Below are 23,496 nucleotides of genomic sequence, written 5' to 3'. Positions count from 1 at the left end.
ATCTTCTAAACTCAACAGTCGAAACGGCAAAATATTTCAACTGAAGACGTCACGTTTTCTCCATTTTTTATTTTTTATTCGTACATCTTTAGATTTCACTGAATGTACAACTAGCAATTAAACTGGAAATACAGTCTATCATAGCCCATCACATTCTAGTTTATAAATAATGTCACCATACATGTTGTGTGTCTCATTTATACATGAAGTGATGATGATTTTTTTTTTTTAGTAAAAAGCTTTCTTGTAACAATCGACCTCACGGAGTCCCAACAGACCTCCAAAGTACCGCTGACATTTTATAGAAACGTGTGACTACGTAATACTCGGAGAAATACTGTGTATGCTATCGACAATGTGGCTCATTAATGCATAATGGTTTCTCATATAAGTGCAGAACATGCTTTTGCGCGCAGAAGACTATATACAGTGCTGGTACCATGCTCTTCTCTGTGTGTCGTGGTCCGGTTGTGGTCTTCGTCGGGGAGGAGGCGGAAACGGAGGTTTTGAGATGAAGAGGGGTTTCTTCCTCGGGGTGTCGTCATGCAGGTCAAGAGGGCGGAAGGAGGTTTTCGGTCCACGAGGGGAAGCCTTCGGGGACGGAGGCGGGAACGCGTTAGCGGATTCACATTCAGAACCGCTGCGTTTGTTAGAAAACCCAGTTCGTGAGTAAATAATGGAGCCTCGGAAATGATCAACTCGAGTTGATGGAAAGATTGTGGAAGTACTCGGATCTCTTAACTTAAATAACAGTGACGATACCGCAGCGTACAAATAATGCTGGTCAACTTTTATTTAATTAAAATGACACAGGCTTTAGCGTCAAAGTACACTTACCAAGAAGTAGCAGTAAAATGGACTGTGTTGGGTCGTTATTGATGTCTACGTTAGTTTTATGATGCAGCTAACAAAGGCAGTGCTAATTTCACTACTTTATATACTGGTAGGTAGCTCAATCTGAAATAATACACGAATTGATTTGCTCATTATGTTGTCGTATAATAATGCTGTCAAACTAATTTAGGTGAGGACAGTATTGGAAAGGAAATACAAGGTACATTAAATGGAAATACTTCAGTAAAGTACCTCAAAATTGCACTTAAGTACTTCAGTAAATCTACTTGGTTAATTCCCACTGCTAACAGAAAGACTGCTGCCTGTGCTGCCGGAACGAGGCTCCGCCCACTTCGTTTCTCCAATTGAGGAAATAAAACGTTCACAGTTCCCGTTAAAATGTATGTTTTAAGTGCCTGAAGTCATGTTGTCATTTAAAGTGCATTGACTGATTCACAGATTCAACCCGAAGCCTCGTTTTGATCCGCTGCCGTTTGCCCTGTTAAAGTTTCCGCATTACGCATTAATACAAACACTTCCTGTATCCTTTCAAATTAAAGGCCCTCCAGCATTTTAGTAGACAAAAACCCTCTTCAATTCTTAAGAAGGCTTTTATTGTGAAACATTTGCTTTGACTGAACTGGAGCCGTCTCGCGTTAGACGACCGATCCAAGACGGCCGTCGAAGACAGCGGGATTATTTTTGATGACGTTATTAAACTTTAAGCGATGAAAATTGATATTGTTAACCCGCATGCAACAGGAGCTTTCGATATCTGTTGCTGCGATATCGACTCGGTTTGGTTCAGACCGAACAAGTACCGACTTTTAATACCCAATCCGGGTGAGAATTGGCAAACAAAGTGCAAAGACTGCAATTAAAAAAAAAAAAAAAAAAAAAGGGACATCGCCTCTGATGATCACAAATTATGAGAGAATTTGCACTTGATTAAATAGTACGTCAAAATATGTCATCGTGGGATGATGCTGCAGGACGAGTGTGTCCCAACGTACCTGCGCTATTCTCCGACCTGCACGCCTGCACAGTTGTCTTTACTCTCCGATGCTATCGCTTAAATATTCAGCATTTCTGAAGGGAAAAACAAGGGAGAAAACAAACAAACCGGTCATGTCGAAAAATATTAAGCATTTTCATTAATCACAGTGACATGGGTGAAAAATGAAAAATAAAACAATACAGGTATGTTTTTTTTTCTTTTTTTTCTTTGTTTTTTTTTTAACTTACACGAGGAAGGTTTTTGGTTTTGGTTTTGGTTTTTACTGGGGACGAGGATGACGGGATGAAAACGGGAAAAGTTGACAAAGACAGAACGGGACAAAGAGACACAGTGAAACGCACCACAAACACGATGGACACAACCTTAGAAATAAAGGACTGATAAAGAGGGCGGGTGAACCGGAGGAGAGGACCAAAGAGAGGACGTGACAAACCTCAAGGTTGAAGGTGTGATTTCAACACGAGGGCATGAATACCATCTGCCAGGATTCATGAGGAAATGCACACTTCTGAATGCCTCGTTTTCACGCCGAATGTTTCCTTTTGAACGCATCCGTGTGAAAAGCGAGAGAGTTTTGTTTTTTTTTCCGGAGAAAAGACCCAGTCACGTCAAGAGTGCCGGCGAGAATTAGCTGCATGAAACGGTTTTCTTCTAGAAACTTGGTGGCTGCTCGCAGGGCCAGCTCGTGAGCTAACAAGGCCGGCCGGTCTCGAACTTACTTTTCTCTTTATTATGTCGTTTACTCCCCCCCCCCCCCCCTCTTCCTCCCGGGACTCTGTTATCGTCATTGTGAATTATTTCATGAAATCAACGATTATGTACGAGCAGGAAGGGGAAAAAGTCGCTCGGCGTTGGCTCGTAACCGGACGATACGTTCGCGCGGGTCTACTTGAACACGCAAGTCGTCTTAAACAGCAGTCCGCTGACTTTCTTCCTTTTGCGGAAGCAGTTCACGGCTCGGAGGATTGTGACAGAGGAGGCTTGAAGGGAAAACGGCGCTGCGACAGCTCCCTTCAGTTCGGACCGCCCGGCTCGTTACCCGGCCGACGGCGTCAAAACTGGAGACGGCGAGGTTGACTGACTCCGAGCGGATCCAGTGATCAGGGGGCGATTCCACTGTCATTGCTCGAAATGCGGGTGCGAGCGGGCCTTAACATCGACGTGTGTTGTTTCCAGCTTTACATGCATCCCAACCAGACCGGCGTGTCGGAATATATCTGCAAATGCAGCCGCCGGTGAGCAACACAAGAATTGCAGTTCTGTGTGTTTGTCCACCAGACGGTGCTGACAAGTTTACGGTATTTTTTCTTTCCCCCCCCCCCCCCCATTCACTACATATCTTGGTCCTTTATAACCAAAATCCTTTTACTGTCAAAAAAATATTATATAGCTGATATATCTGCCTCCGGAATCCCGGTACTGGTTGACAACACAGACTTTCATGGTGTTTAAATCTTGTATCTCTTTTTTTTTTTTTTTTTTTAAATGCAGTTGCGGTTTAACTTAAGACTTGATCTTTAAAGTGGAGATACAGGATTTCTCGCGTGCCTTTGGGCTCCGTGCATGCAGATGTCACAAGAAATACTTACGCGGCTTCTCGTAATGCTTCTTCCCCGGCCGCCGAGATCTTTCTGTAGCAGTAAATCATCTCAATGAGGAGCCAGACCTGCAGGCCGATGATGGACACGTACATCATGACCTCCGACACGATGGAAGCCGTACCTCTGGTGGCTGCGCACAGGAAGTGGTGGTGGTGGTGGTGGTGGGGGGGGGGGGGGGGGGGGGGGGGTAGAGAGAGGGGGGTGGGGAGGGGGATCAGGCAGTGAGACAAAAACCACAGAGGCGACCTGCCAAGGGCTCAGGCATCTGCTCTACGAAGGACGGGAGTGCAGCTGGCATCGTTTTTTTTTTTAACTGGCGAGGCCGAAGCAATCGGCTATAAACGTGAAATCCAGAATCCATGATGCGTTCTCTATCTGATATTAATCTTGTGTTATTAAAGCCTGCGGTAATTCTGTTTTTTTTTTTAACAAATATTTCAACATCTGATGCGATGAACATTATATCGCAAAGCCTACCTAAAGGCCAAGAAAACCCTGCATGTAGATGCAGCCGGTACTCCCACACTCTGTCACGTGGAGGATTCACCAGATTAAGGAAAAAGGGTGAAAACTACTTCCGACAGCGTGTCCGCACCGACGTCGACGCCGCAACACGATCAAATAACAGTATTGTGCATTTAATTCCTGTCTTTTCTCAACGTCATTCTGGTTTTGCACGTAGCCTAAAACCTTTGCACCACCGGCTTTATAACCACCTTGTACAAATGCATTTACTTTTTCTATCATGCGCATTTAAAGCAAGAGTCTACTCGTCTGTTGTGTCCACAACGTTTCACAGACAGTGTGTGTGTGTGTGTGTGTGTATGGGAACGGTGAGGACATAATTCAACCCAGCTGCTGAACAAGCACAATGTCCATCAGTGACCATGATGAGGGATGTTTCCTGCTCAAAGCAGAGAGAGAGAGAGAGAGAGATAAGTGGCTCCCCTTTTTTTTTTTTTTATTATTATTTATTTAACCCCTTAAAGCCCATTTAGGTTATTTCTTTTTTTTTTCTTTTTTTTTAAATGTCCACCTGAAAAACATCCTCACAATTTCAGTCACTAAATTCTCCACAGCTTCAGATCACCAAGCCAGAGTCAGGTTGGAAAAGCGGCAACAAAATTCGACATCTTCACTAAATTAGAGAGTAAATAACCGCCTCGTAACAACGGCTCGGTAAACGCTGATGTTAATGAACTCGTTCTAAAAATGTTTGACGGCAAATCTTCTAAATTTGAAGCAACATGGATCCGTTTTAATCGGAGCAGGACGAGGCAGCCTCTTCAATGAATGCACTTCGTTCTGCAGGCTTTGAAACACGCCAGCAGGTTGTGTTTCAATAACAGACAATAACGCTCGTTCTTTGGTTCTCAAGCCAGACAACAAAACTTTGCTTCCCTCATTAAGGCCAGTAAATGCTGAACGGCCTCCCACATCGGACAGAAATCACATCTTAAAAGAGACGAACGCATTCAGAAGTGCTCAAACCGGACCGCGAGGCGGTTTTAAATCCTTGCTTCAACCTACCGTCGTGTATTTTTAAACACTTGGCAATAATGCGAATGAGCTGCGGCGGATTTCGTCGTTACCTTTGGCCACCACGGTGAGGTGGACCACCTTGCTGATGATGGTGTTGTACTCGTAGTTGTCGTAGAAGAGGATGCGGTTGAAGAAGCAGCGGTAGGTGCCCGTGTCGTTGAAGGTGACGTTGAGCAGGAAGATGGACGCGTCCTGGATGTCGGTGTTCTTTTTACTCCCGTTCCAGTCGACGCGGTCCATGAAGTTGTCGCCTTCGATGGTGGGGCCGTCCTCGTTGTAGGTGTAGATCTGGTGTCACGGGGGAGATCCGGCTAAACCACAGTGCTGCCTCGTTGCTTCGACACGTTTATATGCACACAGCATGTACGTGGCCTAAATGTTACCTATTATATTATTATTATTATTTTTATGATGAGCGTTGGATTGTTGGCTTCCTCTGTACAACGTCATAACGTCGTAAAGCTCTGTTATAAAGACTTCACTGCGTTAAGTGCCATGAAATCACCTCTGTTGTGATTTGGCGCCATATGAATTCAAATGAATTGATATGTACGTTGTATTTAGACGGAAATGTGAAATCGCCATTCTTCGTGTTACAGGATTTCACCTGACTTTGTTCCTCCTTCGGTTTCTTTGTTGTGGAATTAAAAACCCAACTCTTCAGTTACATGTCGTTCGCTCTGGGTGAAGCTGAATCATTTGACGCGGCACTACTGACACAAGCCTGCGTGACAAATAGAGGCTCCGGCAGGAGGTCAACACGCTTATGCGTCATGTCCGAAGCTTTAATGATCTCCGTGCTGTCAAATACTGCCATTGATTCCTTCCGAGCCTTCCGGTGGCCTCGGCGCCACCGTGTGACGGAGGACAGCCAGTGTCTCCGTGAGGGACGTGTGTGTGTGTGTGCCGGTGGGAGGGAGGGACGGAGGGGAGTAGATTATAAATGCATTTATAAATAGCATGTGTCTGGAGAAAAGGTGGCCCAGGACATGTTTAATTTTAAGGATGCTTTCATGACTAAGACTTTCTGAGACTCCCCTCTCCTCCTCCTCCTCCTCCTCCTCCTCTCCTCCACAGTGTGCTGGCATCACTCTAAAAATACCAGCGTTAGATTTGTACTCACACGGTTGAAGTCGGACTCCTCTTTGGCCCTGAAGTACCACTCGATGGTGGCGGAACCCTCCACCTCACTCCTCCTCTTGCAGGAGATGCAGCCCAGTTTGAAGCCCTTGCCGGCCACCGCCTCGGTGTCGGAGTCCACTTCGGCACATGCCCCGTGACACTGGTACAGTGCTGAAATAAAGGACGGGCAGACAGACAAACTTCAGTCTGGGCTCAACTTGATGTTGGAAAAAAGGAAATACGAAGGCTGTAAAAAAAAAAATAATAAAAAAAAAGGTTCCACTCACCAAACTGGGTGCAGAGCACAGAAAGAGAGAGGAGCAGGTGTAAAGGTGTCATCTCTCCGGATGCCAGAGCTGTCTTAATGGACGAGGGGGGGGGGGGGGGCCTCCACACACTACAACGCCGAGAGTGTTGTTGAAGCTTGAAATCACGCTCCTAAACTGAGCACCTCCGAGTTTGTAAAAGCTGAATGAATGGATTTTTTTTAAAATATATTTTAAGAAGAACAAAGCTTACGTGTGAATTTTTACAAAGCTGCGCGTCAGTAAAGGTGCAGGCTGTCGGGCAGGCTGCAGCTAAACATGCATTGTCAAACAGGCTTCACTTACACACCCAAATAATATCAGCCCTTAACGGTCCTGTAGAACCACTCTGACTGCCTCGGATCTTTGGATCAAGCCTGTTGGGTTATTACTGCTAATTATAAAGACGGTTCCCCTTAATTTATCTCACCGGGGTCCAAGAGGGTGACCTCTTTTCTCTGCTATTAATGATCAAGTAGCTGATGAAACAATCCAGGTATCTGGTGACTCACAGTGTTCCCCAGATCCACACCCTGAGATTTGATTATGTTGGGTTTTTTTTTTCCCCCTTGAGGTCCTAGTGTGGAATCAGTAGACCAGCCAAAAAAAAAAAAAAAAAAATCAGTTCACAATGCTTATAATAAACGTGATGTGTGCAACATGCCAGCTACTGAATAGACGACTACAATTACATGCCAGTGCATATATAATTAATTTGCATGCTCTATGATAAAAAAAATAAATAAAATCAAATGGCTACCTCTTACCGGCTGCACGCTACCAGTATTTAATACAGACCGGTCTAATGGTCTAAATGGTGACTATCCTCAACCGGATCACTGAAATCCAAAGCCCGCCGTCCCGAACCGGAGGCCTCCTCTCCTCGAGCGGAGTCGTCCCCTCCGGAAAAAAAAAAAAAGAAAAGAAAAAGAGGATAAATACACCAGTCCTCTCCCGCGATGGCACAGCTGACGTGGAAACGGTTATTATCTTCACCTATCTGATGACCCCGTGCTGGTAGAAGAGACGTTTCGCTCGCGCTGGCATCGCAGATTGAACTGCGTGTGCGCAGACACAAAAAGCCAGACCTCCCTCCCTCCCCCCCCCCCCAAAAAAAACAACAACAACAATTTTTTTTTTTTTTTTTTTTTTTTTTTTATAAATACGTCCTGTGCTCAGTTCACGGGGGTGTCTTTTTCTTGGTTGTTTGTTTTGTTTTTGCCCTCCGTCGCTCCTTTCAGAGGATGCTGCAGCAGCTGCTGCAGATGCACTGCGGTAAAAACGGCGGTGCGCGTGAGGCTGAGCAGCGGCGCGATGTTGTGACGACAGTTTTTTTTTGTTGTTGTTGTTTTTTGCTTTTAAATATAATACCGGCTTAACCGCGTCGGGGGAAACGGCTTATGGGATTTCACCTCGCATTTAAATGTAATTTGTATTTATTTATTTATTTAAAAAAAAAAAAAAAAAAAGGGAGGAGTGACAGCATCAGAGGGCGACTGGCCCTTTAAGTTAACTCCTAGCGACCTCGCTAGGGAACCTTTCTGTCAACAAAAGTGAGACATATAAACCGAGTAACTTCCACACTTGAGCGTTTATAACCCCGCCGCGGATTAAAGCGCAGAGTTTGACGGGGCGTTTCGGAACAATTCAAACAAAACCTCCCACGGCAACGATGTCGTGTCGCCAGCTCGCGCTAACGTCACCGGGTTAGCCGCTAGTTAGCTCTCAGCGCCGGAAGTGAGGACGAATGGAGGCTAAACTGTGAATCTAAAAACAGTTTTTACTTCTTTATAGACTTCACGTTTAACACCGTCTTCGTCAATAACTCTTTAAATGACGCAGCGTTGTTGTTGTTGTTGTTGTTTAAAACGGTTGTTTCGGACATCCTCGAAGCTAGCTCGCATCAGGTGGATCACTGATCGATAACGACGATCGGATGTCAGCTGTTTGATCAGCAGACGTATTGATCGACAGTCCGCCAGCGTTTGTTTCCGCTGCAGGGGGTCAAAGCGGTAAGTTAATGAATTGATCCGCAGAGGGACGGGCAATTATTATTTTTTTGTGTGCAAATAAATCGATTACGTAAAGGGAATCGATTAATTGGCAAAGTCGGTTTTAAATACCAAACGTGTTCCGGTTTTTTTTTTTTTATCACCTTGTGTCTCGGCATTTATTGTCCGGTGTATAAAATGTCTGATGTTTTTTTTTTTTAATCTAAATTACAGTTTAAACATCTAAGATATGATTTAGTGTCATAAAAGACAGAAAACGCAGGAAGTCATCACGTTTTATTGGGTAAAAAAATCAATAAATAAACGTGTTTTGTTTCACTTTTATTCATAAACGGAACAAATAGAGTAATTTCCACTGAGCTCAACGTCGGTGTTGTTGTTTTTGCTTTTTTTGTTTATCTCGAACCTTCATTCACAAACTGCCCCTTTGTGTTGTTGTTGTTGTTGTTGTGTTGTTGCGTTGTCCTCATCCTGTGGTGTTTTGATCTCTCCTGCAGTTTTAATGCGACCATGGATCCGACCTGCGGCGCTTCTGCGGCTCCGCCCGGTTTGACTGTCCAGGTGTGTTTCCCGGGTGCTCGAGCTGCTGTTTTGGACAATCTGAACCGGCAGCGGGAGGAAGGCCGGCTGTGCGATCTGTCCATCCAGGTGCAGGGTCGAGTGTTCAGGGCCCACCGCTGCGTGCTCGCTGCATCCTCGCCTTACTTTCATGATCAGGTATGCCAGAGTACTTTTTAAAAAAAAATTTTTATTTACCCCCTTGTAGTTCTCATACAGATTCATTTGATTATAAAGATATCGTTTTTTTTTTTTTTTATAGGCACTGAATTCTTTCCGTGTTTCTGTCTTTGTTCTCATCTCTTGCCAGGTGCTGTTGAAGAACGTTACGACCGTTTCCCTGCCCTCAGTCATGGACCCGGTGGCCTTCGAGAGTGTCCTGAGTTCGGCCTACACGGGCCAGCTGAGCATCGTGCATGACGACATTGTGAACTACGTCACCGTGGCCAGTTTCCTCCAGATGTGGCACATCGTGGACAAATGCACCGAGATCCTGAAGAGGCCCCGGTCCTCGGCAGAAGTCGGCTCCGGAGAGGCTGCCGCAGCTCACCAGGGCACGGCGTCCCGCCAGCAGTCCCCAAGCAGCACGGAGTGCTTGTATGTGGAAAGGGAGGGAAGAAGGAGGGAGAAGAAGCCCGACGCTTTGCCTCCATTAGCTACATGGAGACGCCCACAGCAGTTTCCCAGATGGGCGCGCCCGCGGCCCTCGTCAGCTCAGCACTTAGCCGACTCCCAACTGGACACCCTCCCCGGCTATGTGGAGAGTGATTACACCAGCGGTGATGAGGCCTGGGTATCGAGCCACGTCAAAACCAGCCACTTTGCTCACGATGGACCTGGACACAATAGCCGGCACTACGGGGGGCTCGCTGGTGGCGAGGCGTTAAAGCAGAGAGTGAGGTTTCAGCAGCGTGGTGCGCTGCAGAGTGCTGAACGTCTTCTTGATAAAACGAGAGAGATCGGGGACGGTGATGAGACACTGGAGAAGAGGAAGAATGAGAAAAGAGGCATCGAGGCAGATGAAGGAGTCGGAGAAGAAGCGGTGGAGAAGAAGGAAGGCTTTGCACAAATGGGTCACTGTGGTAAGACGCCAAGAGCCTCGCTGGACTTAAAACACCAGTGCAATGTTTTAGTCTTAACTAACCGGCATCAAAGAATCCTTATTTACACACTCGTAGTAATTCATGCCCCCCCCCCTCCCCCGCCCCCTTGTTTTCTGCATCATCTAAATGTTTATACTATATTTATCTACATGTTATTTTGTTTTTTATTTCTCCAGCAGACTTCCACCCGGCTTCAAATGAAAATGAGGGAGGCGGACACGCCACAGGGAAGCAGAGTGTGGAGGTGACAAAGGAAAAAGTGCAGAGAGATTTGGTAGGAAGTGGTCCCTCCTCAAACCTGCCCAGCGTCCACGGGTGCCAGACGGGTGAAGGAGCTCCAGGCCCGTCCTGTCCAGTCTCAGCCAGGCTGCAGTGGCAGACGGGTCCCTGGTCTCAGCAAGAGCAGAGCCTGCAGGAAGGAGAAGCGGGCAGCTGCAGTAAAGACGACGATGACGAGGAGGAGGAAGAGGAGGATGTGGACTTTGAATGTTTCACAGAAGGGACCTATAGCAGGGAAACATATGATGAGATCGAAGACGGCACGGGACAGGTTTCCCAGAGGCCTTTAGTGCCCGTGTCTCCCGACTTCACCATGGCGGGCTCGGAGGGGAACTGGCCATCCACCAGTGGGGGACAGGGCAGCTCGTTGACCCCCACCTCCAGCCGTCACTTGTCCCCATCTTCTGCTGCGTTTCCACCACCCCCTTCGCCTCCGACCCCATCTTCGTCATCCTCGGTATCCATCGCTGGTGCCCCCTACACGGGCAAAGTCCACTTCTGCCACTGCGGTAAAGCCTACACCCTGAAAAGCATGCGCGACCGCCACGTGAAGATGCAGCACCTCAACCTGCGGCCCTTTGGGTGTCCCGTTTGCACAAAGTCCTTCAAAATGAAGCACCATCTAACCAAGCACCTTAAAACCCACGGAGGGCTGCGGCCTTACGAATGCAACCTGTGCGGGAAGAAAGTCATTTGGCGAGACAGCTTCCTGAGGCATCAGGCCCGATGTGAGAGACTCGCCTCCAGCTCCTCAGCTAACGGCAACAATGCCAGCACACCAGCGGCAGACATGGATGACGGCTACGGTTACGGATTTGATGAAGGCGAGGCTTTTCTCCCGACGGGAGGACACGTGAAAGTTGAAGAGGTGGATTTTCACAGGGAGATGGAGGATGGAATGGGCAGGTTGTTGGGAAGCGTGTCTGGGATTGTGGATGAGCTACGAACACAATCACAAAATTTGGACACTGTTAGTCACGTTTTTAAAGAGGAAGCCAGTGAGAGCTTTAGTGGCCATTAAATATTAATGTGAGACAGCGGTTTACAGCACTTTGCAGTGCTTGTACGTAAATACTTTCCAGAAGGACGGTGAACAAGGGAACAACTTTAAAAGTCAACGGGCAGAAATCATCGACTGCTTCAATTCTACCCTGTTTTATGTGCATTCATTGGTATTTTGAAAAGAATAAACAATCATTTATTGAAATGGTTCTTGTTAATTTGGAAGTTGTGTCGGCTCAATTTTAGTTTAGTGACGCTATAAACTACAGCGGTGTGAAAAAGTGTTTCCCCCGTCCTGATTTCCAATTTTTTTGCATGTCTGTCACACTTAAATGTTTCAGATCATCAAACAAATTTAAATATTAGTCGAAGATAACACAAGTAAACACAAAATGCAGTTTTTAAATGAAGGTTTTTATTATTAAGGGAGAAAAAAAAATCCAAACTCACATGGCCCTGTGTGAAAGTGTGACAGACATGCAAAAAAAAAAAATTGGAAATCAGGAAGGGGGCAAACACTTTTTCACACCACTGTATACCAAGCAGTCTTGTGAAAGCACTTCTCTAGAGCGAATATAGTTCATTTGCATTTTGCACATAAATTATTTGCCTTTCACCTGCATTAGAAAATATGTGCATCAAGTGATTTCGTGCCATATTGATGTGTCACTACATAATGTAATGGAAAGAAGTCTTGGTAATAATTTTTTTTTTTTTTTTTTTTTTTTGGGGGGGGATATCTTGTAGAATGTTTTGATTATTCTAAAACACTTGAGGTTCATTTTGAAACGTTGTGTCTCTTTCTAGAACTCTTGAGGCTAATTGGAAACATTGTAGGTCATTTTAGAACTCCGAGGCTCATTTTGAAACGTTGTGTCTCTTTCTAGAACTCTTGAGGCTAATTGGAAACATTGTAGGTCATTTTAGAACTCCGAGGCTCATTTTGAAACGTTGTGTCTCTTTCTAGAACTCATTTTGAAACATTGTGTCTCTTTCTAGAACTCATTTTGAAACATTGTGTCTCTTTCTAGAACTCATTTTGAAACATTGTGTCTCTTTCTAGAACTCATTTTGAAACATTGTGTCTCTTTCTAGAACTCTTGAGGCTAATTGGAAACATTGTAGGTCATTTTAGAACTCCGAGGCTCATTTTGAAACATTGTGTCTCTTTCTAGAACTCATTTTGAAACATTGTGTCTCTTTCTAGAACTCATTTTGAAACATTCTGTCTCTTTCTAGAACTCTTGAGGCTAATTGGAAACATTGTCGGTCCTTCTAGAATACTGAGGCTGATTTTAAACATTGCAGGTAATTCTAGAGTCTCAACACTGACAACGGTTTCTGTACATAATATGGGCTCTACTTTTTACTTCCATCGTGCACTTTTTGAGGGCACTGGGGACTCGACACATTTATCTTCACGCGGTTCAGAAACGCAAATAAATCAGTAAATGTAGTGCAGTGAGTAGTAAAGAGCAAATGAGCGCCGTGCGACTGATTTATGACACCTGAAACTCGTACCAGAGCACCGTGACTCATTTCCGAGCAGTTCCTCTGCAGCACGAGGGCGGAGAGGTCTCCGGCTCAACAAGGCAGCGCGTCTCTTCATCTAATTGCTTCTCCATCAGTTGTGAAACGATCCAGAGACTCCAAAAGGTGGCCAGCTAATGAATAGGACCGCCATCCAACGTATTCAGGTGCAGTCAAAGGATGCAGCCTATAGAAAGTTACATTTCAACGGCAAAAATGAGGACGTGACAATGAAAGCGCAATTCTACAAAGAGGTGCGATGGGAAAAAAAAATACGTTACATGACGGTGTACATGCGACACGCCAGATATGACGGTATTGGGAATTATGCAACGCTTTGTTAATAGTAGCGGTTTTATCTATCAAAGTAGGTGAGGGTAGAAGAGTGATTAAATCACACCCAAACGATGTATTCTTGAAAGAGCATTATAGATTTGGAAAATTTTCTCACACCGGACATCTGCATGGCCAAAAGATGATCTTTCGGGAGAGCCTCAGAGTATATTTTTCCCTTTATGTGAACGTTAAAATGTGACATTGTGCGAGATGAATTATGGGCCGCTGAGCCAATTATTGCAGCATGCAGAAGAGATGGGATCTTTGTGCCTGTTGTGGTTTCAGGGGCAGCTGTCCTTGAAAACGTCTCTCAGCGTTATTTCTAATGATGAGAAACATTGTTTTTCCCACTGCTGAGTATTGACAGGGGAGTTCAAATGAGAATGACTCATGAATACATGTAGGACAAAATGTGCTGCTTGATGTGGAAGAGATCTTGTTTTTCCCCCGTCTATAGAACACTTTGATGTGCGGATTATTGTCTGAGGTTAGATGATTGGCCTTGAGAGGATATTTCAGAAGTTTGCGGGGAGTGTTTTCACAGATGGACCACGGTTGAGACGCATTAGGGGCTAATTCAGTTTTTCCTTCTTCAGTAATTCAGCCGCTCGGTTGTCCTCGACAAGACATGATGTTGCTGTAGACATTAGTATCACGGTTACAAAGTTCAGATCAAATCTCTCGTTGTAAAACCTGGACAACAAGATGAAAAACTTCTCACATACTACTGGTGTGTCCCTGAAAAAAAAAAAATAGTATTTTAAAAAAATTAAATTGAATAAGATCACGTTGTGTTAGTATTTTTTTCAGGCTTTTTATGCCGCTAAATGGTTCTGCAAAGAATTTCTGGATGTGTATGTCCCTGCTGATTGTTATTATTTCATGTTCATGTTAAATATTCCGGAGCAAAGATGACCGACAGCCGCACAATCATGTCATTACTCCATTTGTTTTTCTAATGTTAAAAAAAAGACTTTATAATTTTGGGAAACACATTTACATACTCGTAGCTAACTGTCGGTTAGCTTAGCATCGAGACTGAAAACTGTCTGCAAAACATAAACAAATTCAAAGTAGGCTAATAAAGACAAGAGAACTCTTAACTGAGAGGACTAAAGATGTTTATTACCAGTTAGGCTGAGCATTTAAAATGAGAATCTTGCATTAAGAGGAAACACAACAGTTTCTGAAGAATGAGTCCCGCCGCAGCGCCTTTGACAATTCAATTAAAGCGAACATACAAGCAGATCGTGTACAAACTGGGGTGGCAGCGTAATTTATTATGAACAAAATAAAAACGACATTAAATACGTCACAACGTTTGAATCCACCGTGCTGTCCGACAATACCGAGCTCCTCGCGCCGTATCTCCGCTTCCGTCTTCAACCTTTGAACCACTTACGATTTAACCATCAGCTAAAACAAACTACGTTTGTCAGCGTTTAAATAAAGCACACAAACAACATTAAAACTTGATTTAAAATGCAAACAGGTCAACTACACCAAATGAGTTACAGTGGAAGCAAAAGCGATAAAAAAAAAAAAAAAGACAACAGAACAGCTTTTAGGGACATTTTTCAGTTAGGAAACAGTGCATTTGAAAAGGGCATTTTATGTTTCCATAGACTTTGGTAGCATCGTACTGTACAAGTTCATTAATTACAAGGAGGCATAATGAAACTCAAACATATTCGTTTCCCAGTTGTGTTTTTCAGTTGCATTTCGTTGCGACATACTCAAGCAGAGACGGTCTGGATTTCACATATGAAACAAAAAACAGTGGTTTGTTTGGCGTGCGTGTTGGGTCAGTTGTGTTTTTCTCGAAAAGCAGCGAGATCCGCGAAGCTTCACTCGTGTACAGAATGCAGACGACAGCGGACGAATAGAGAAACGAAACATCTGCCGCGCAGGAACAAAACGTCAGACAGCAGACACTAGCACCATCAGACGAAAGAGGCTTTTTACAGTAGGACGTTTGAAAAGAAGCACGACTTGAACCTCTTTATGAACAGCTTCACTAGTTCCTCAGAAGTCGGATTAAAGAACAGGAAAACTGGCGTGGGATGGATTTTTATTCCACGCCAGTGTTGTGTCTCTGACTAAACATACAGGAGGCTTGTGTTAGTGGGTTAAACATTTCTTGAGGTTGTGAGTCCGCCGCATGCAGATCTGTTTCTCCTCCGTCTTCTTGCCCCACCAGCGTTGGATCTGTGGTTCGGTCCTCGGCGGAGAGCTCAGAAGATGGTGCTCCAGCGTTTGGGGGGGGGGACGGGACTTGGTGTCTCCCTGGAGAAAAGAGGAAGAAGGGAGGACGATGAGGAGGCTGAGGAAAAAAAAAAAACGCAGATTTTTCTATCCCCCGCCTGGCAGATGAGAGTCAGGGGGTGAAAGGTTATGAAAGAGTTGATTGTCAAACACTTCACATTTATTGGGATTCATGGAGATGATCCACACTGAAAATAAAACTCTTTGATGTAAATGAAAAAAAAAAAAAAATAATAATTTGGCTTTACGTGGACTATAAAAATGCAAAATGTTGCTCTTATGCTTGTTAGTATATTATGATGCAGTGATGAAATGAAAATGTTCTCAAGCTGAAATGGTGAATCACATTTTATTTGTTTTATTACTCACTGATCTCTGAGGAGAGCATCACTGTTGCATTTGAGCAAACACAGACAGGAAACAACGTTTATTAATCCCAGTTTTACACGAACCGGATGGAAACTTGAGTAAAACAAAGAGGCGAACATGCAGGCAGCTCACCAGGTTGAAGAGTCTGGACAGTGTGCTTTGGTCTCTGCGTCTTCTGACCGGCGACTTCGCGCTCTCGGCACGCGGTGACGAGGCCTAGAAAAAGATGCTGCGTAAGCACAGATGGAGACCTGGAGGCGGGGCCTGAAAGCACGTTCGCTGCTTTGTCACTGTTTAACCTTCAAGCAGTTGTTCAATTCGTTTTACGTCGATGGACTGTCTCACTTTTACGAGATGAGACCCAGTTTGCCTCAGAGACGTCCAAGTGACTTTGACAAAACACGAAACCACTTGCGGAAAATGTTTTGTTACAAAGGGCACGATTATTGCTGTTGCTGGACCAAAAACACATAACCACCAATAATATGACGGCGTACCTTCTCATTAATGCCTGAACTTCTGCACCGTTTGGGTATTTTCCACATAAATCCATCCTCTTTAAATGCAATAGGATTAACATTGTGGTATTTGCAGTTTGCACCGGTCTCTGATGTGCTTTGATAAGAGCTGAATTGCCTTCTTGGACAATAAAAGTCCAGCGTACGTATGTGGTTTCTTGGCAACAGCAGCAAGAAGAAAGTTGTCTTTGATTTGTTATTGTGAGAGAATAACATGAGTGAGACATTAAGAGGAGGAAAGTATGAACTTCTGACCAGATTCACTGAACAGCAGCCTTTAGGGGAAGGAAAAGAGGGATGACGAGGACGAGACAAAGTCCACGGGGGAAGCGAGTGACACTGAGGAGGATCACCGTCAATCGACACACAAAGGGCCGTCCACAGTTGTCGGACAGATGAAAAGACACAAAGGAGGTGGCAAGACAACACAGATGGATCTGTGAGTCATCTCTGGCACAAAGGGGATGGAGGTGTTACAGAGAACTAGAGGTGTGAAAGAGATGAGGAAGAGGAGGAGTAGGAGGAGGAGGAGGAGTAGGAGGAGGAGGAGGGTGATGTAGGTCAAGAGGTCCTAAGAGAAAATGTTTACCGGTTGCGGCTCATAAATAGTTGAGCAGTTTCAAAGTCATCCAGAAGCAGTGAGTCGCTCTGGATTGGAGCAAAGAAGGGAATTGAAATGTGATGATAAATGTATCAAAAAGCCAATAATTGCGTCAAAAATTTATCAATGAATCTTTTCAAATGATCAGTCAGTAAATGACAGTGATTTTCTGCGTCGCGCCTCAAGCCCGAGCAGCTGGAAGATTTTGCCTCTCAGTCCCTGCGCGACGAATGAACCGGCGCGGCTTTTAGATTACGGCTTGATGCTGGAGTGTAAAAGGTAATTCTCTTCAAGGAGGAAAGCGGAGAAACACAAAGCAAGGAAGAGGCAGAAACGAGCGTGAAGGTTAGACGTGACAGATGCACTGCAGACAAAGGGCGCGCTGAGAGAAGGAGCTCTCTACAGACAGATTGAAATGAGATCATCGCACGTGCTCAGAGCGACGCGGTCAGCGGTGAAGCTTTTGTACGACTCGATCAAGGATTGCGTGACGTACCAAACCCAAGACGTCTCTCCACTGGACATGAAAAAGAAACAGATAGTGACACGGTGAGATTAGATACAGCGACTCCACCTTCATCTCAGATTAGAGGCTTTGTGGCGGCAGATAAAATGATGGGTGACCTATGATTTCATCGAGCCGCAGTTCTGATGGCGCCCGACCTTTTTGGTGGTTTGAGTAATGTCTTCAAAGTATTCAAGGAACGGTAGTAAAAAGTCATTTAAAAAAAAAAAAAATAAACACAAAAAAAAAACCACAAGTGTATGCAGAAGAATAATGATTTTCTTTGTTTTTTAAAAAAATATAAAAATTCAATCCAAACATCTGAAGACCCCTCAGATTCATCTGTTGACCAATTGGAGGCGCCACAACCCTCAGTTTTGGCAACCACTCATGCATCATCTATTATAAAAGTTTATGTCATCTTTACGTAAAAATTTATTTATATATAAAAACATAAAACATACATAAATGTGATGCTAAAATCATGACATTACACTCTGATTATTCTGTATTTGCATATAAACCCCCATTTACAACTTAAAACCATCATGTTTGAAGGTTTTAGCCACTGATGTTCCCCAGAGGATGAATGTTAATCCAGTAAAATATCTCAATATAGCAATAAAATGGCTCGTCATGACATGAAGAATAGACATCACTGCTCCCTATAGCAAAGAATTTGATGGTCCCTTACATTATAATGCAGCGTAGTTATCATCGGGGTCACAATTTCAGTTTGACCAAATAACTATTTTTCTCTGGTCTGGCTCCGCCCACCTAATTCTCACACTCAGTCTTCGCTGACATGGTAGTCTGGAAACCCTCTTTGCTTTAATGTTCACACAGCCACTCTGAAGGGTGGACCAATCAGCAACCAGTGGGTGTGGCGAAGAGCTACCACGCTGAAGTCAAGTATTTTTTTTTCTACTTGTAGCTACGACAGTTAGAGGCTGCTCCAATAGTTTCCAAATGGACTACATCTACGCCCAGCAGGATGCAACAACTAGAAACAATGCTCTACGCAGAGATGGAGAGTAACTCGACCATATATTCACAAAATTAATTTGGGCCTGTCAACACCAGACTGGAAGTCTGAAACTGTCAAATCTCTTACACAGTGGCTTAGAGGTATGCAGTGAGCAGACGCCATGGAAACCAAACCGTGTCATGAAATGAAAGCAGTGACATCTAAAGAATAATTAGAAATCAGCTTGATGAACGTTCGAGATAATCAGTGGATCTCTTAATCTCCACCCTGCAGCTACACCTCTGCAGCGACCAAAAAAAACAGATATGGTGAAAAAATGAGACTCACCCTGGATTTAGGTTGAGGAGAGGAAACCTGAGAAACACCAAGCAACAACAACAACAACAGAGTGACTGATTGTACAGGGCAAGAAAATAGAGCAACAATATAATGAAACCCAGTTTCTTTTTTTTTATCAGTATGTAAATGAGGGAATCATGCAGCTTTGCAATCAGAGAGAGGAGAAACGGTTTAGCTTGCTGGTTCTGAAACACGGCCACGCTGCTGATGCCAGAAGTCAGATCCAAAGAAGCTACTGACAATGCATCACTCATACAACGTGAACTGGAAGAATTGTGTTTGTTCTGAATTATGCAACTCATGGCACATTTAAACACATTTAAAATTTGAACAAAACTCAGGATGTTGGCATGATGCAACAAAAGAAAGAAAGAAAGACTTTACGTGCATGGTTAGAAATGTGCATGATATGATGTAAGCAACATCATGTATTTATTTGTACTATTTACATCCATGAAACTCACAATGCTCCTGAAGAAGTGCACCACAGCGTTTTCATTGGTCCGACGGCGAGAGGAGGATTGCTGGGGTGAGGTGGCCAGGTGACCCCGGAACGACCCCTGAAAGGGTCAGCAGAGGTCACATGATATGTTTACATCTATGTTAAAGCACCGGGTAAACTTGAATGCATTTATTGGGATCTTTATGATAGAATAGCTTGATATGAACTCAGTCTTTTCATGAAAGTCAGTCCCAGCTGCACCATGTCAAATATAATAATACCAATAATTATAACTTAATTTTTCAAGGCGCTACTGGTTTTCAAGTCTCACAGTGTTGGAGACAAAATAAAGCAGACAGCGGGTAGAAAAGAGGGCTAACACCATGTTGCGATATATGCAAATAGAACCGATTAAAGGAAATTGAAATAGAAAAAGAAACCACATACAGAACTACGCCCTTCTTTTTGTGAGTGCAGCTCACACAATGTTCAGAACAAACAGCTGTTCATACCGTTCATTCTGCCGTGTGATAGAAAACAAGCATAAAAAAAAAAATACTCTGCTGTCGGTTTATCCCCGGAAATGTCTGTTCCTTTTATGTTTCATCAATGCAAATAAGCCAAAATACACTTGGACAGAAACCTTTCATATACGCAGGCACGTGTCTTTGTGATTTGCCGCTGTGTGGTATCACCAAAGTATTGACAGAGAGAGAGAGAGAGAGAGGGAAAACATCAGAGCACAAACATCCTTGAGCTGCACCTACTCAGAGCAGCAGGCTTGGATGCTGGATGAAAGCGGACTGACTCCTGAGATGTCAGACAGGATTTTAAAATGATTGAATACGATATCACTAAATATTTTTGAAAGACGCTCAAGAACTGGAGCGCCGAAAATTCACGGTGCTCAGTAGAAACGACAGGTTTAACAGTGCAGCTTTATGTAGTGCAGTGCCCATTGAAGAATTTCCTTAAGATGTAGTTTCTGAAGAACATGAAACGGCTCAAATATTTTAACCAGACTGAAGTTGAAAAAATGTTCTTCTAATTTTAAGATATTATCTATAGATTCATGTTAAATAGCAAAGCTAAAGAGGGGTAAATACAGGTTATTTCAAATACTATATCCTGTGTTTTCCTCCACATGCTGGTTCTCTATTTTGAAAAAAAGATCTTTCAGAAAATTTGCCTAAATATTAAAACACAACCTGCAATGACAGGATCACCAATTCAAACTGAATTTATGAGTTTTGTGAGGGGAAGTGAACGATCATCCTCCTTTGGCAAAATTACTTTTAGTAGACAAAAAAATTATTTTCCTAGATCCATCAACTAAAACTGCTATAACTGAGAATATGATTTAAAATAGTGAGAATATGTTTTAAATTTTTAAAGATAGTTGATTTTTTTGTGTTTTATTTCTGCAAACAGCACTCATAAGGATGTGAAAATCTAAAATACATTCATTATCAAGTAAATTGATATTAAGAATGATTGTCATTCATATATACGTATATAGAAATTAAAAAAAAAACTATGGTTTTGCCCTAATACCAGCATTGCTGACGCGTACCATCCCAAACTGGAAACAACCACAATGTGGCACAAGACAATTATCAAACTAAATCAAAGTTAAACTCTCGGAAAGGTGACGTCCGCAAAAAGAAAAGCGAACTATCCCTTTGAATGCACCGATGCTCACCTTGCTCCTCTTCTTCTTGTCTCCTCCAAAGAATTTGGTAATCTGATCCATCAGGCCGGGGTTCTTCTTTTTCCTCCCGAGCCCGAAGGCGCTCTGTCCTGAGGTGCCTGCTGTAGCCATGCTAGCTGCTGCTGAGGTTGGGGTGCTGTTGACCTTTCTGTCTGCTCACTAGTCCTCTTCCAAGTGCAGTCCAAAGCCTACAGTGCCAACTGTGTTTCACTCGGCTGCTCCTTGAGGATGGTTTGCTGCCCGTCTGACGCTCGGGGGGCCGTCTTTGAAGGTGTCGTCCCCTCTGCCCCGGGGCACCATGGGACATGGGTGGAGGGGGGGGGTTTAGATCTGCGGTGATGAGGTCCGTGGCTCTGGCTCGGCTCCAGACATTCTTCTGAGCTTCAGTGGCTGTGTCAGTCACTGCCGCCCTCCGCATGGGCCCGGCCATTGTTCCTCTCCCCATCTGCCTCACCCCGGCCGCAGGGACAACAAGGGTTATCTCTGAGTCTGAACTCACACCCTGATGCAAAGCAGCCCGCAGCACTGTGAGGCCATTGTTGGGTCGGCCTCATATATCATCTTAATGCATTGCGTTTAAATTGGACGCGCAGTCGTCCACATTAACATATGGAGGAAGCGTAAGATCATTGTGTGAGACACGCGAAAACCTGTGAACACGGGCCAAGTTTGTGTGTCTTGCACTGTGGTGAAATAAACTCACGTCGGGATGTTCTCAGTTTTAGTGTCTTTCAATCAAAACCAATCAAATCCATCACACAGCTCCAGTTATCACTGCAAATGTATGAGCTTCAAAATTTTATTTTGGGCTTGAAAATTGGGACCAACCTTCATGTTTTAATGTCACTAATAATGTGCCATTCAATTTACGAACTTTAATTGTGTCAAATAATAAAAGATTGTTCTTTTTTCAACAGGTTTTGCTCTTTTAAACATGACTAAAAACTACTCAGAGTATTGGAAAGGACGACTGAGCAAACCATGTTTGATCATGAAGACCCGGGAGTCACAATTGAAAGCTCCACAAGAAGCAGGTAAGAGGGCCTAAAATTAAAACTTTTGTCAGCTGTTATTGTCTTAGATCTTTCATTCTAAATATCCACAAATGTTTGTCTGTGTAACATATTTATTTGCCATCGTACCACATTTAAACACTACAAGGAGTCCTGGATGTGTTGTTTCACTCGGCTGCAGCAGCCGGCGAACAAAGGCGGATCTGTTGCTCGGTAAGTTGTGACAGAAAACACCCATGCGGCATCAGAATATTAATATTTTGGAACAGATGTCTTTTTGTTGGAGCTGCTTCTTATTTCAAGTCAGAAAGTAACTAGAAAAACTCCAGTTGAACCACCTTGTGGTTGTTTGCCTCCGCCGACCATCCATGTTCGTCCAGACTTATATAATATATGTGGTGAAGATTTTGAAGGAATTTGGCCAATTAAGCTGATTTTGATTGAACACATGGTTGCAGCAGCCATGACAGTAGACAATGCTTCAAACATAGATGTTGCTGCAAAGAAGCTATAAAACGTGGATGCTTCATGCACATCGTCAACCCAATGAAGATTAGCGTCACCAATTCAACATCTTACCAAGTATTAAATATGTTCACAATGTCCCCTTCTGTTCCTCAGAAATAGAACTGAATAATGGCCGGAAAGCTTTTTTTTTGCAGAACATGATGACGTGGCATTGAAGCTGACCTTTGACCTTTTGGATATAAAATGTCATCACTTCATTATTTTACCCTATCAGACATTGGTGTAAAATTTTAGTGTATGAATGCTTGAGTTATGGCCACAAACATGTTTTTTGACACTCTGACCTTTGGCCACCAAATTCTGGTCCAAGTCAATGTTTTTGCCAAATTGGAAGATATCCCGTTCGCGAGAATGTGACGGATGACCTGAAAAACATACGCTGGTTGATCGAAAAGTTTCCAGATCATTCTTGTTGTTTTATCTCTTGTTATTGCGCAATAGTGACCAATTAGGTCTGCAGATTAATAAAATGATCCGTCTGCAGTTTGTGTGCTGAATGTGGAGATGAGATAAGAAATACAAAATATGCTCCGGACGAGCGAAATATCATTTCAAGAGGCAAAACAGGCTCTGAGACGTTTTGCTGAAGTCTGAGGGTGAAGTGTGAGTCAGTGTGTGAGATGTCAGTGCTTGTTTTCCTGCTTTCACAGGAATACAAAAAAAAAAAATCCCAATAGTTGAAAATTGGCTGCATGAGAAAATACATCAGTGTAGGCCAGAAACTTTCATTTGTATTTATTAATCTTTCATGACCTCCGTGTTTATAGTTTATAGCAGAGCTGACTTTTTTCATATTATTAGATAGATAGATAGATAGATAGATAGATAGATAGATAGATAGATAGATAGATAGATAGATAGATAGATAGATAGATAGATAGATAGATAGATAGATAGATAGATAGATAGATAGATAGATAGATAGATAGATAGATAGATAGATATTTTATTAATCCCCAAGGGGAAAGTTTTTCG

General features: G+C 43.6%; 3 protein-coding genes across 5 annotated transcripts; 1 reads left to right on the top strand and 2 right to left on the bottom strand.

Moving 5' to 3' along the window:
- Positions 1-49: 49 nt before the first annotated feature.
- On the bottom strand, positions 50-7,517 carry LOC138214329 (sodium channel regulatory subunit beta-1-like). Of its 2 annotated transcripts, none has more exons than XM_069175867.1 (6): positions 6,405-7,517; positions 6,119-6,288; positions 5,046-5,283; positions 3,442-3,583; positions 1,848-1,923; positions 50-640 (listed from the first exon to the last, which is right to left on the bottom strand). In XM_069175867.1, the coding sequence occupies exons 1-5, from the start codon at positions 6,454-6,456 to the stop codon at positions 1,887-1,889; spliced, it is 639 nt and encodes a 212-aa protein (XP_069031968.1). In that variant the 5' UTR covers positions 6,457-7,517; the 3' UTR covers positions 50-640; positions 1,848-1,886. The 2 variants fall into 2 exon arrangements, with proteins under 2 accessions (XP_069031968.1, XP_069031967.1); XM_069175866.1 differs by having other exon boundaries at positions 50-591; positions 6,405-7,516.
- Positions 7,518-7,591: 74 nt separating this feature from the next.
- zbtb22a (zinc finger and BTB domain containing 22a) lies at positions 7,592-14,705 on the top strand. Of its 2 annotated transcripts, none has more exons than XM_069175862.1 (4): positions 7,592-8,434; positions 8,932-9,151; positions 9,303-10,074; positions 10,275-14,705. In XM_069175862.1, exons 2-4 carry the CDS (start codon positions 8,945-8,947, stop codon positions 11,393-11,395), a joined length of 2,100 nt encoding a protein of 699 aa, XP_069031963.1. In that variant the 5' UTR covers positions 7,592-8,434; positions 8,932-8,944; the 3' UTR covers positions 11,396-14,705. The 2 variants fall into 2 exon arrangements, with proteins under 2 accessions (XP_069031963.1, XP_069031962.1); XM_069175861.1 differs by having other exon boundaries at positions 10,272-14,705.
- A 771-nt stretch (positions 14,706-15,476) lies between these two features.
- Positions 15,477-21,237, bottom strand: mbpa (myelin basic protein a). The gene is given in 7 exon segments (XM_069175869.1): positions 15,477-15,509; positions 15,511-15,528; positions 16,009-16,092; positions 17,492-17,512; positions 18,816-18,842; positions 19,292-19,387; positions 20,972-21,237. Coding segments are annotated over 7 exon segments (399 nt in total). The 5' UTR covers positions 21,092-21,237.
- Between the last annotated feature and the right edge of the window lie 2,259 nt (positions 21,238-23,496).

This window comes from Embiotoca jacksoni, unplaced genomic scaffold (assembly GCF_022577435.1).
Source record: "Embiotoca jacksoni isolate LCO1_2020_lvr unplaced genomic scaffold, fEmbJac1.0.p SCAF_7, whole genome shotgun sequence".
Classification (NCBI taxonomy): domain Eukaryota; kingdom Metazoa; phylum Chordata; class Actinopteri; family Embiotocidae; genus Embiotoca; species Embiotoca jacksoni.
Note: the sequence above shows the minus strand (reverse complement) of the source record. Positions and strands in the feature narration are given on the sequence as shown.

What these genes read in the sequence shown, in the direction of transcription:
- LOC138214329 (XM_069175867.1), bottom strand. Translation starts at nt 6,456, where the DNA reads ATGACACCTTTACACCTGCTCCTCTCTCTTTCTGTGCTCTGCACCCAG. An exon ending in CCTCACCGTGGTGGCCAAAG is followed by an intron (nt 3,584 to 5,045) that starts GTAACGACGAAA and finishes TCCTGTGCGCAG; the next exon opens with CCACCAGAGGTACGGCTTCC. An exon ending in GAAGCATTACGAGAAGCCGC is followed by an intron (nt 1,924 to 3,441) that starts GTAAGTATTTCT and finishes TTTTCCCTTCAG; the next exon opens with AAATGCTGAATATTTAAGCG.
- zbtb22a (XM_069175861.1), top strand. Translation starts at nt 8,945, where the DNA reads ATGGATCCGACCTGCGGCGCTTCTGCGGCTCCGCCCGGTTTGACTGTC. An exon ending in CGCCTTACTTTCATGATCAG is followed by an intron (nt 9,152 to 9,302) that starts GTATGCCAGAGT and finishes ATCTCTTGCCAG; the next exon opens with GTGCTGTTGAAGAACGTTAC. An exon ending in TGCACAAATGGGTCACTGTG is followed by an intron (nt 10,075 to 10,271) that starts GTAAGACGCCAA and finishes TTATTTCTCCAG; the next exon opens with CAGACTTCCACCCGGCTTCA.